The sequence below is a fragment of the Phycodurus eques genome, chromosome 1 (genome assembly GCF_024500275.1).
Source record: "Phycodurus eques isolate BA_2022a chromosome 1, UOR_Pequ_1.1, whole genome shotgun sequence".
NCBI classification, from domain to species: Eukaryota; Metazoa; Chordata; class Actinopteri; order Syngnathiformes; family Syngnathidae; genus Phycodurus; species Phycodurus eques.
In genome coordinates this window covers 44,780,970-44,794,676 of record NC_084525.1, presented here as the reverse complement: position 1 = coordinate 44,794,676, position 13,707 = coordinate 44,780,970, and the positions used below count along the sequence as shown (strand labels likewise).

General features: G+C 44.0%; 1 protein-coding gene across 1 annotated transcript in view; it reads left to right on the top strand.

Annotated features, from left to right (window-relative positions):
• mrgbp (MRG/MORF4L binding protein) overlaps window positions 1-13,707 on the top strand; it is a 37,141-nt gene that overhangs the window by 4,793 nt on the left and 18,641 nt on the right. Inside the window, exon 2 of the mRNA XM_061693931.1 lies at window positions 13,405-13,526. Within this exon, the coding sequence (XP_061549915.1) occupies window positions 13,405-13,526 (122 nt within the window). The remainder of the gene's footprint in view (window positions 1-13,404; window positions 13,527-13,707) is intronic.

The window sequence follows — 13,707 nt, the reverse complement described above, 5'->3', positions numbered from 1 at the left end:
GGTACTGCATGCGGAAGTCTGGAGTGGCAGAGAAGTATGTTAGAATAATACAGGACATGTACGAGGGCAGCAGAACAGCGGTGAGGTGTGCTGTAGGTGTGACAGAAGAATTTAAGGTGGACGTGGGACTGCATCAGGGATCAGCCCTGAGCCCCTTCCTTTTTGCAGTGGTGATGGATAGGCTGACAGATGAGGTTAGACTGGAATCCCCGTGGACCATGATGTTTGCAGATGACATTGTGATCTGCAGTGAAAGCAGGGAGCAGCTGGAGGAACAGTTAGAGAGATGGAGGCATGCACTGGAAAGAAGAGGAATGAAGATTAGCCGAAGTAAAACAGAATATATGTGCATGAATGAGAGGGCTGGTGGGGGAAGAATGAGGCTACAGGGAGAAGCGATAGCAAGGGTGGAGGACTTTAAATACTTGGGGTCAACCGTCCAGAGCAATGGTGAGTGTGGTCAGGAAGTGAAGAAACGGGTCAAAGCAGGTTGGAACGGGTGGAGGAAGGTGTCAGGTGTGTTATGTGACAGAAGAGTCTCTGCTAGGATGAAGGGCAAAGTTTATAAAACAGTAGTGAGGCCAGCCATGATGTACGGATTAGAGACAGTGGCACTGAAGAGACAACAGGAAGCAGAGCTGGAGGTGGCGGAAATGAAGATGTTGAGGTTCGCTCTTGGAGTGACCAGGTTGGATAAAATTAGAAATGAGCTCATCAGAGGGACAGCCAAGGTTCGATGTTTTGGAGACAAAGTTAGAGAGCGCAGACTTCAATGGTTTGGACACGTCCAGAGGAGAAATAGTGAGTATATTGGAAGAAGGATGATGAGGATGGAGCTGCCAGGCAAGAGAGCTCGAGGAAGACCAAAGAGAAAGTTGATGGATGTCGTGAGGGAAGACATGATGGCAGTTGGTGTTCGAGAGGAGGATGCAGGAGATAGGCTTACATGGAAAAGGATGACGCGCTGTGGCGACCCCTAACGGGACAAGCCGAAAGGAAAAGAAGAAGTTCATTTATTGTATATACTTGTGTACTGTATCCATCCATCCATCCATCCATTTTCTGTACAGCCTATCCTCACAAGGGTCGCTGGCATGCTGGAGCCCATCCCAGCTCAAAATTATTCTCGAGCATTTTAGACAAACGTTAAAACACCAATGACCTCTAGAGGGCATTCAAGGAGTGTCCACTGACATAAGTTTAGGTCAGGTTAATATTACATGACAGAAATAATGTGTACTAACTTACTGTAATTAAATTACTTTATTGCAATTAAATTACTTTAATAAATAATGTTATGAGATGCTAACTCTAACTTTCTCACTGTCCCAGCTATATGGACTTGTGTTGTCCAGAGTTCGTGTCTGTTTGGCTTTCCCCCCCCCCCCCCCCCACACTGCTTTGCTTGAACGTGGCATGCTCCTCCTTGTGTACATTCTTCAGGTGCTCGATCAAATTTGTTGTGTTGAAGCATTTAGATGACGTTCCCCACGACGTACTTCAGTTGTGCTCAGACTGCAAAGAACTGGCGTGTTGTTTGTCTGAGACACCACAAAATAGTCCCACGCCGACCGTGTTTTTTCAGAAACAGGATTGAAAAAACTTTATTGGCCATCATATAGTTACAGTACTGCGCAACAAGACAGGTGACAAGGCTAAAAATAAACTAGCTTTTGGATTCATACGCAACGAAGACGCAGAGTTAAATGTCTTGTGCGGAGCCCATCGATGACATCTTTGATCGGATTGGCGACATGAAAGCCGATCAGCATAAAATGCTAATTATCGACCGATACCAATAACACCGATCAGATCGGCGTAAAGTCTAATAAGAAATATGCCTTTGAAGCTGAGTCAGTTTTTATTGTGTTGGTCAACAGTTGTATTTTACAGAAGAATTTTATTCAAGGATCAAATAAAGCTATTAAAGCTGTTTTTGAATCTAAATAATTTTTTTATTTGATGATTTTTACATTAATTCCAAGATTTTACTCAAGTAAATATCTGTTACATGCTTCCTAGAAAATAATAGATGTCAAAAAATGTCATTAATCGCGATTAATTACGGAAAATTGTGCGATGAATTAGTTTAAACAATTTTAGTCGCCAAACAGAAATAAAAATAATACTTTCGGTATCGCAAGACCAGTTCCATCCATCCATTTTTTACCGCTTATCCGAGGTCGGGTCGCGGGGGCAGTATCTTTAGCAGGGACGCCCAGACTTCCCTCTCCCCAGGCATTTCATCCAGCTCTTCCGGGGGGATCCCGAGGCTTTCCAAGGCCAGCCGAAAGACGTAGTCTCTCCAGCGTGTACTGGGTCGTCCCTGGCTTCTCCTCCCGGCGGTACGTGCCCGGAACACCTCACCAGGGAGGCGTCTGGGAGGCATCCGAATCATCTGGCTCCTCTCGATGTGGACGAGCAGCGGCTCTAATCTGAGATCCTCCCGGATGACCGAGTTTCTCACCCTGTCTCTAAGGGAGAGCCCGGAGACCCTGCTGAGGAAACTAATTTCGGCCGCTTGTATCCGGGATCTTGTTCTTTCGGTCACGACCCACAGCTCGTGACCATAGGTGAGGGTAGGAACATAGATCGACCAGTAAATTGAGGACTGAATACAAAGTCCGCATCACTGCAGACGCTGCACCGATCCGCCTGTCGATCTCCCGTTCCATTCTTCCCTCACTCGTGAAGAAGACCCCAAGATACTTGAACTCATCCACTTGGGGCAGGATCTCATCCCCGACCTGGAGAGGGCACGTCACCCTTTTCCGACTGAGGACCATGGACTCAGATTTGGAGGTGCTGATTCTCATCCCAGCCGCTTCAGACTCTGCTGCGAACTGCTCCAGTGAGAGTTGCAGATAACGGCTTGATGTAGCCAACAGAGATGCAATATTGAGGCCACCAAATCAGACCCCCTCTACGCCTCGGCTGCGCCTAGAAATACTGTCCATAAAAGTTATGAACAGAATCTGTGTCAGAGGGCAGCCTTGGCGGAGTCCAACCCTCACCGGAAAAGAGTCCGACTTACTGCCAGATAGCACAATACGTTTGGGCCACGTCGGACCGGCATCTTCCCCCACCATCGGAGCCAACTCACCACCAGGTGGTGATCAGTTGACAGCTCGGCCCTCTCTTCACCCGAGTGTCCAAGACATGCGGCCGCAAGTCTGATGACACGAGCACAAAGTCGATCATCGAACTGCGATCTAGGGTGTCCTGGTGCCAAGTGCGCGTGTGGACACCCTTATGCTTGAACATGGTGTTTGTTATGGACAATCCGTGATGAGCACAGAAGTCCAATAACAGAACACCGCTCGGGTTCTGATCGGGAGGGCCGTTCCTCCCAATCACGCCCTTCCAGGTCTCAATGTCATTGTCCACGTGAGCATTGACAATCCAGCACCCCCTCCAGCGACTCCAAAAAGGGTGGGTACAGTGAACTGCTGTTTGGTGCATAGGCACAAACAACAGTGAGGAAGGCGGAGGGAGGCTACCCTCTCTTCCAGCCGGGGGGCAATAAGTCTACCCACAACTGCCCGGTGCCTGCAACTGATATACATACAGCATTTACGCATTAGCCTTTATCTCACAGGGCTGAGTGTAGGTTACTGTATGAACACATTTGTTCTGAGTTATAAAAATACATGGTATTTACCTTGTGGGCTGATCAGTCAGCCACATGTGCTCCCACCACCCCTGAGAGAGCAGTGTCACCCACTATTGCAGCGATTCTATCCTCAAACAGGGTGAGGCCTTCCGCGCCGGTTCCTTCCCCTGTTTTGACCACACTTTGGCGGTGGGCAGCTGTTCTCCACTTCAAATCCACCTTAATGTCTGACCACTTCTTTTTTTAGTTCAGCGTGTGTGCGCTGATCTGACGCCACAGTATTGACAACTGCACACGCGCTGTACCATTCACTCCTCTTTCGCTTGTTGTTAACGCCGGAGGACAGCCTGCTAAAGAGGATTTTATTGCCCACCTCCACTTCATTGAGCAACTTCACATTCAGAAAAATAATTTTTCTTCATTACCATGCTCATTTTCCTTTTTTTCTGATCACGCAGAGATCGGGATCTCAGGTGCAGGGTTCATTTAAATATGATTTGCATATTTAAATGTAGGCGTGGACAGGGAGGAGTTGGCTACTCCAACATGTGCGCTCATTTCCATGTTGATTGGGTTGTACGAGGGAAATGTGCTTGGATGTGTACGCACATATTCATACATCTGGATATTTTTGTGCGTACGCCATGTTTCAGTAGGAAATCCACACAAGTGAGGCCCCTGGAGTGGTCTATTGTCACCCAGAACTGGACTCGTGATGTGATACCGAAATGATTCTTTTAAATAATTTTTGGGAAATCAGTGAAAAATGACAGGGAACTATGCAGATTTCAGAGGACTTTTATTTTGAAATGCAACATCATATTTGGATGGGGCCTCTTTCGGTGGAGACCTGGGGTGGTCTACTGTCCCCCAGAACTGGACTTGTGTTGCGATACCGAAATTATTTTTTGTAATGATTTTATTTATTTATTTATTACTATTATTATTCTTTTTTTTTTAAATTATTTGTATTATTATTTTTTAAATCAATGACAGTGAAATATGTAGAGTTCAGGGAACTTTTATTTTGAAATGCAACGTCAGATTTGGATGGGACATCTTTTGGTGGTCTACTGTCCCCCAGAACTGGACTGGTGTTGCGATAGCAATGGGATTTTTTTTTTTTTTTTTTTTATAATTTAGAAAAATATATACTTTCAGTCATGTATGAATATTTCAAAAAAACTTTTTTTTAGTGCATCTCAAGATTCGAATTAATCTTGCTGGTTGCAATCCTGCCATAGTTTACCAAGTAAAGTTTAAGTGACTGGTTGCGTTATAACAGAGAGCTCATTTAATATAATTATTTTAAATCTGAAGCATTGACGTCCTTGTAGGCCTATTACTGGTAGACTTTTATTTTGAAGGTGGCTTTCGCGCTAGTTAGTGGCTTATTACCGTAATGCCTAGTATGAATAAAATTAGGGGCGGCTGGGTTGAATTCTTCACGAGTGAAGGTTGGCTTGACCACAGTGAAAACCAGAACAGTCCAAAAGATTTTCAACTACAAAGTCCAAACAGTAGTTTCCAATCAATCAATGCAATGCCTTGAGAAAGTTGTAAGTCTGTTTCCAAGCTGATTAAATTTGGTGTGTGTTTTGGGTGAAGACAACTCGAGTTGAGTCAATCTTTGAACAATTGTCACAGAACCACAAGTGTTCAAAGTTGGCCTCCCATGGTAATTTTTTTAATACGATATATTTTCCCAAAAAACTACCACAATAAACGATAGTGTTTTTAATGGCTCTGAAATCATGAAAAATAAGGCCCACCCTTATTTTTTGTTGTTTATTCAATTTTATTGCTTCAAAATCAGTATTATTATTTTAGCAGTTATTATGATTATTATTATATATTATGATACTTTCATGTTTTTCTTTACTCTGTAAAATGTATCCCCTGGGTCTGAAATAAAAAATAAGAGCTGCAAGACTAGTTTGGTTTACATGGAGCCTTCTAATTCTGATTATAATTTGTTTAGAAGCCCAAACTGAATGAAAATGCTCCCTATAAAAACCTCACTCAGAATAATCAGGCTGGATCCGAATGTAATTTCATTTTGATTCACAGGGGTGGAATATTCTTTTTGCCAAACTGTTCAAAAGTACTTTTTTGCCATTCGGAATAGAGCCGGGAAAGCTCTGTCTGTCTTGAAATAAATGCCCAACGACATCATCATTTACACATTGGCGTAAATATTCCGGCTCCCGACGGAGCTTGTATGCGACTGAGATCTTGTTTTTAAGTACTTAAGTTGTTTTTATCAAGCATTTTTTTCAAATAAACATAAAAACATTCCCAACTACTGTGCTGAATAGACAACGCACCTCCATAAATATTGTGACCTCCACGACCAAGTGCGCATGTCACACGGCTGTTCCGATTAAATGCAGGGCACATTGGAAAATATCACATCACGTGTAAACAGTTGACCAGCGATATGCTATCGAAATGATTTCAATCGGAATGACAAAAAAAGTCTCCATGTTAATCTGGCTCCTGTGTGGTTAGTCCGCTAAAGACGAGCCCTTCAGCTGTCAATTAAATATATGTTGACGTTTGGTGTCGTCAACTACTGGCTTATGCGTGCCACTGAGCTTATTTTTAATGAACAGTTAACGTTCCCGTGTTTGTGTTAATTGGGAACTAGCACACACAACAACACGTAGCGAAGCTATGATGTTTTAAACGACATTACCCGCAGTGGAGCGAGCTAGCTTGTTAGCTCGCAGGCTATCGAGCTAAAAAGCTAGCTCACAACAACAAACAGTTAACTTTCCATTAGGTTTCTCTGTTTTGTGTGAATCAACACGCTGTATATGGCGCAAGGCCTTTGGAGTATGGGACGGAGCCAACACCGGCAACAGTGTTACCAGTCCGCCGGCGTTCCATGAGCCCACTAGTGGCTAATGACCCAGCCGTCCACCTCTGTCGCATCACTGTGTGATCCGCACAACGGCTCACCACAACAATGACAATTTATTGAGTCCGGAAAAACTCGTGTCCATTTTATATATTGAACGATAAGTTGATATAGTAATTATCATAGCAGGCCTAATACAAAGTTACAAGTGCAATGCAGGTATAAACTGAACTAGAGCTGGGAACAGCCATAATCGGTCCCTCGCACACCGGCCTCGTTGTGGTCCTGGCAGTTTGAGGTCCTGGTCATTAACTTTACTTTAAAGTACTGTGAATATTGCATTTAAATGGTTGTAGATCATTTTCTGTTGAGTTCGGGATACAGGTTGTAATTACGATTTTGTTCGTGTCGGGGTGTTACACGCGTGTAGGAATTTTTGTCAGCGTAGGTGCACCGTAGCGCAAATAGGTATTTGATGAACTGTCACCATGTCCTGTTTTGTGGCGACATGAGAAAAGCTACGGTTGAAGAGTCATCACCGTCACATAGTATGTCGGAAAAAAGCTTTTAATGACTTTTAATGTCCAAGTGTTCATATGAAACTCACCAAGTTTGAAGTCAATCAGGTGAAACTTGTAGGACAAGTTCACAAAATTGTGACACCTGTAAATTTTCCAAAAGTGTACCTTTAAAAGGTTGTAGGTCAGTTTCTGAGTTTAGGATCTGGGTTGTAATTATAATTTTGTAGGTGTCTGGGTAATACACGTACCTGCCCAATTTGGTAGGTGTAGGTGTGACGTACCACGAATACATCTTTGATCAGAATCAGAATCATCTTTATTTGCCAAGTATGTCCAAAACACACAAGGAATTTGTCTCCGGTAGTTGGAACCGCTCTAGTACAACAGACAGTCAATTTACAGAACACTTTGGGGACATAAAGACATTGACAAAAAACAATTGTGCAAAAAGATGCAGAGTCCTCTAGCACTTAGAGCAGTTCGAACGACTAATATTGCAATAGTCCGGTGCAATGACCATTGTGGAAAGGGCGCTGAGACTTCAAGGAGTGTATGCGGTTTAAAGTGACGAGTAGTGCGATCATCTGAGACAATGTTGGTTGTGCAAATATTACAGATACTCCTCAATCAGTGTGCAAATGGAGCAGATGCTACTCTGGCATGAGTGGCCAGAATATGCAAATAGTGCAGCATGGCGAGACAACTACAGTGAGTGCACGAGTAATACATAATTGGCCCCACAGAAATGTGACAACAAACTCAAGTCAAAAAATTGCCAGCTTGTTGTAATGGAATTATAGGTTAGGTGTTTAAGAAGTTGATCGCAAGAGGGAAGAAGCTGTTGGAATGTCGACTAGTTCTAGTTTGCGTTGATCGGTAGCGCCTACCTGAGGGAAGGAGCTGGAAGAGCTGGTGACCGGGGTGCAGACGGTCCGAGAGGATTTTGCACGCCCTTGTCTTAGTTCTGGCAGCGTGCAAGTCCTCAATGGTGGGTAGGGGGGTACCGACAATCCTTTCAGCAGTTTTGATTGTCCGTTGCAGTCGGAGTTTGTCCTTTTTTGTAGCAGCACCAAACCAGACTGTGATGGAAGAACACAGGACTGATTCGATGACCGCTGTGTAGAACTGTCTCAGCAGCTCCGGTGGCAGGCCGTGCTTTCTCAGAAGCCGCAGGAAGTACATCCTCTGCTGGGCCTTTTTGAGGACGGAGTTGATGTTGTTCGCCCACTTCAGGTCCTGAGAGATTGTAATTCCCAGGAACTTGAAGGTCTCGACGGTTGACACAAGGCAGCTGGACAACGTGAGGGGCAGCTGTGGCGAAGGATGCCTCCTGAAGTCCACGATCATCTCTACCGTCTTGAGCGTGTTCAGCTCCAGGTTGTGTCGGCCGCACCACAGCTCCAGCCGCTCCGCTTCCTGTCGATATGATGAACGGTAAGTATGGCGTGTGGGGCGGGGGGTGGTGGCATTGGGTCCCTGCAGCCCCCACTGGGTGGCCAGTTGTCGGGGCGCCACAGTGGAGGCTGGCAGACCGCCCTGGGTCCCTCAGGGTGGGATGTGTGCCGTCCGCCGGGCTGCTCTCTGGTGGATCCCTGGGCCCGATCCCGCCCATCGATTGATTGGGTGGGGTCCTCAGCCACCGTGGTGTGGGCACAGCAATTACAGGACACTTCTGTCAGTCTTTCTGCATGTAAAACTGTGTCAATTCACTTCCATGTATGCGCAGGCACACACCCCTGGGACTCTTTCACTGGGTGTGGGGTCACGCACTTATTGCGACAAATAAGTCATGAATATGCAAATCGCTTGTGTATCCCCTCACTTATACTCTCGTCCTTTAGACTTTTATAATTTACATAATTAATCCCACCACACTTCAGCTGTATAGCCAGGTTCACGACCCTTGTCCTGCATGCTTCTTCTCCTGGTCTTGTCCTGTTCTAGCTTCTCCTGTCCTTCCCTCACAGGGTGTAGCACTGCAGCCCCATGCAACAGTCATATTTAATGTTTCATTGTTGTAGATAATGTAATGACTTACTTCTCTCATCCTGTTTACAATTAGTGCTTTGTCTTTTGTCTTTGTTTCTCTCTCCCCTCTAGAAACTTTGTTCTGTTCGACTGATCGACTCTGATTCTCAATAAACCTCAATTATAATACTAAGAAACTACAGAGGAAGCTTTAAAACTCCAAGGTGACACAGTAAAACTGTTCCGGCAAAAAAAGATACAGATTTTCCAATCTGCTTGACCTAACAGCCGAACAGGATAAAAAATAAAAAAAAAAAATGAAAAAAAAAGGGTATGCATGCCTGACGTTTCTGTACGTCTGTGGTTGATACAGGTGTGAGCTGATTTTTGGCCAAATAATTTTTTTAAAATTGAGGTTTATTGACTATTATTGTACCTTTTTCCAACATTTACATTCACAGTACTTAAAAGTCCGACCATAATTACCAACAATAAATACAGGATATAGTTTGTAATTACGATTTTGTTCATGTTGGTGTGCTACACGCGTGTAGGAATTTTCGTAGGCGTAGGTCTAGCACAAATAGGTATTTGATGAACCGTCACCATTTCCTGTTTTGTGGCCACTTGAGAAAAGCTACATTTGAAGAGCCACCACCGTGACATAGTATGTCGGAAAAAAAGCTTTTGATAACTTTTAATGTCCCAGGTATTGAGATGAACCCCTCCTTGGGCCGCCACCTCAGCGTGGTGGATGGGTTTGTGTGTCCCAATGATCCTAGTAGATAAGTTAACTGGGGCTTCACGCCCCTGGTAGGGTCACCCATGGCAAACAAGTCCTAGGTGAGGGACCAGACAAAGCACAGGTGCAGTGTGAGCTGGGCGGTGGCCGAAGGCGGTGACCTTGGTGATCCAATCCCCCGCTACAGAAATTGGCTCTAGGAACTTGGAATGTCACCGTTCTGGCAAGGAAGGAGCCCGAGCTGATGTGTGAGGTCGAGAAGTTCTGACTAGATATAGCCGGGCTCGCCTCCACGCACGGCTTGGGCTCTTGTACCAGTTCTCTTGAGATGGGTTGGACTGTCTTTCTACTCTGGAGTTGGGAGGGCTGCCGACCAGGTGTGGGTGTACTTATTTGGTGGCCTCAGTATTGCATGTTTTTGGTTTTTGAAGATGATGTGGTTCTGTTGGCTTTATCAAGCCGTGATCTCCAACTCTCACTGGAGCGGTTCGCAGCCGAGTATGAAGCGGCTGGGATGAGAATCAGCACCTCCAAATATGAAACCATGGTCCTCAGTCGGAAAAGGGTGGAGTCCCCTCTCCGGGTAAGGGATGAAATCCTACCCCAAGTGGATGAGTTCAAGTATTTTACGGTCTTGTTCACGAGCGATGGAAGAATGGAATGGGAGATTGACAGGCTCATCAGTGCAGCGTCTGCAGTGATGCAGACTTTGTATCCATTGTGGTGAAGAAGGAGCTAAGCCGAAAGACAAAGCTCTCTATTTACCGGTCGAGCTACGTTCCTACCCTCACCTATGGTCACGAGCTCTGGGTCGTGACCGAAAGAACAAGATCCCGGATAAAAGCGCCCAAAATGAGTTTCCGCCGCAGGGTGTCTGGAATCTCTCTTAGAGAGATGGTGAAAAGCTCGGTCATCTGGGAGGGGCTCAGAGTAGAGCCGCTGCTCCTCTGCATTGAGAGTAGCCATATGAGGTGGCTCAGGCATCTGTTTAGGATGCCTCCTGGACGCTTCCCTGGTGAGGTGTTCTGGGCACGTCCTACCGGGAGGAGACCCCGGGGACGACCCAGGACACGCTGAAGAGACTACGTTTCTCGGCTGACCTGGGAACGCCCCGGGATCCCCTTGGAAGTCTGGGCTTCCCTGCTACTGCCCCCGCGACCCGACCTCGGATAAGCAGAAGAAAATGGATGGATGGTGTTGAGATGAATCTGGCCAAGTTTGAAGTCTATCGGATGAAACCTGTAGGCTGTCCCTCTGATGTACCACGAATAGCTCTTTGATGAACTGTATGGCATCTGGAAGTGTACGGAAAAGGTGGAACCTTACAATTATGAAGTGACGGGTCACTTCCTGTTGGGTTTAGGGTCCGTGTGCCTTTGAAGTTTCTGTACAGAAGTTTCTCGATACAGATGTGAGACAGTTTTTGTAGCTCTAAGTGACACGTACCAACTAACGTGTATGTGTTCACTCTGATGGGTTAAATGCAGAGAACAAACTTCGTGTGCATGAGACTATGATGAAGTTTAGGCATTTTCGGTTTTGTGGCAAAATGTGGAATGAAAAGTTTGAAGCCCTGCCCCTGTCATATAGTTCATTGGATTAAAAATCTTTTGTTTTAATGTCCCATGTCTAGAGATTTTACAGACCAATTTTGAAGCGAATCAGATGAAAGCTGTAGGAGGAGTTCGTAAAAGTATAAACTCTGAAAAAATGCGAATATTTCACACTTTTCGCACTTTCTGTTGGAGTTACGACGCGCTGACTTTTTTGTGTTCGTCTGGGTCTCCTCTATATGCTAGGGACCTCGCAGGTCACTTGCTCGGGCCCTAATAATAATAACTAGAATGTGCAATTCCTGGAGAAATTGCGTGTGAATGCAGAAATGCTGAACGAAATCATTTGGAATTTTATTGAATCATATGGAATGCTATCAATTGATATTGAATAATATGGAATAATATGAAATGTAATGGAATGAAGTGAAATGCTTTTATTTTGAAAATCTAGGAAATTGTAGCAATTTGGGAAAGCTCATGGGATGGCTTGAATGAGCTGAACATGTTGAAGTTGAAACAGTTAGGTAGGGTTGAGAAATTAAACTGTTGGTAAATTTATAAAAATTGTGAATTTAAGGGTTTTTATTCATTTGTAAAATTTAGGGAATGAGAGTGAGCGAAAGGATGGCTTGAATGAGCTGAACACTAAGTTGAAACGATTCCAATCGGTTGAGATATAAGGAATCTGTAGCCAAATGTGTAAAAATTATGAATTCCGAACTATTATTTTATACATTTATGAAACTGGGGGAATGGGACTGGTTCAAATGATGGTTTGAATGAGCTGAACACATGGAAGTAGAAACGATGCGAATCTTCATCTTCTGTTCCGCTTATCCTCACTAGTGTGAATCGGTTGAGAAAGAAGGAAACTAGCTAAATTTGTAAAAATATTTAAAAACATGCTTTTATTTTGAACATTTTTGAAATTAGCTTCACAGGATGGCTTAAACGAGCTGTACACGTAGAAGTTGAAACGGTTCAAATCGGTTGAGAAATAAGGAAACTGGCAACATTTGTAAAAAAAAAACAAATTAGAATTTCGGGCTTTTATTTTGAAATTTCGTGAAATTTGAGGATTGGGAGTGGTTCACAGTATGGTTTGAATGAGTTGAACACGTAGAAGTTGAAATGGTTCGAATCTGTTGAGAAATGTTGAAGGAGAAGGGGAAAATGTTCTAATACTCAGTGACTGTTTTTTTTTGGCAATGTTTTTGTCTCAAAAGTGTTCTCTGTCAATTGACTGTCTGTTGCCGTACTAGAGCGGCTCCAACTACCGGAGACAAATTCCTTGTGTGTTTTTTGGACATACTTGGCAAATAAAGAGGATTCTGATTATGATACGGGAATTTTGGGTGTCAAAATGTGAAAAACTTTGGACTTGAAATTGTTTTAATTGACTTGAATTGAGTGAATAATGTAAAATATGTCCTTTAGAAATTTTGTGGGTCAAAGGGTGGAAAAACCTGGTGAAAATGGTGAAATGTTTGCTGGGATGGAATTTTTGGAATGTTGAAAATGTTTAGTAGTTGAAATGGTTTGAATCGGATGAAAAATGTGGAAGGATGAGGGAGTAATGCTGAATATGTAAGTGTATGGGATTGCTTTGGGTCAAAAAGGTGGAAAATTTGGACTTTTTGGTGGGTGGGCATTTTTGGAATGTTGGAAATTGATCCCAAGGTGAATTGAATGAGCTGAGCATTTTGAATTTTTTGGGAATTTTGAATGGGAACGATGTGAATGTGTTTTGTTGAATGTGCCATTGGAAATGAATGGGGAATTTTTTGGTTAAAAAAATGGAATATTGGGAAATGTGAAAATTTTGCGGCTTAGATGAGTAATGCCACGCGAGGTGTGAATTTTTCGAATGTTGAATTTGGAATGAAGTGAATCGGATGTAAAATGGTGAAAGAGAACCCTGTCTTAAAAAAATAAAGGTACAATACCATATCTGTGAATGCTCTGCAGTCACTCAATAATAATTTCTAGAAATACAATTGGGCCCTCACAGGTCACCTGCTTGGGTCCTAATGATGCGTTTGTAAAGGATTGTGGGACATTTTGTTACATTGACACTGTATGATCCACACATTGCTCATCATTCTTGACTGCGATGATTTCCTGCGCGTGCGTGTGTGCAGGAGTGAACCGGCACTTCCACATGATCTGCATCCGAGACAAGTTTAGTCAGAACATAGGCCGCCAGATCTCTTCTTCAGTCATCTGGGATCATCTGGGAAGCATGTACGACATGCAGGCACTGGTGAGGACGGACACACACACGCACAAAGAAATACGTTCAACACTGTTCATATTAAATGGTAAAAACAAGATCCAGTGTCTTTATGTCAAATTCTTTTTGAGGACCAGCCTTCTTTAGAATAAGTGTCAGTAGGGAAAAAAGGCCAACAGCACTGGGTGTATAGTACTCTCACAACGCCATT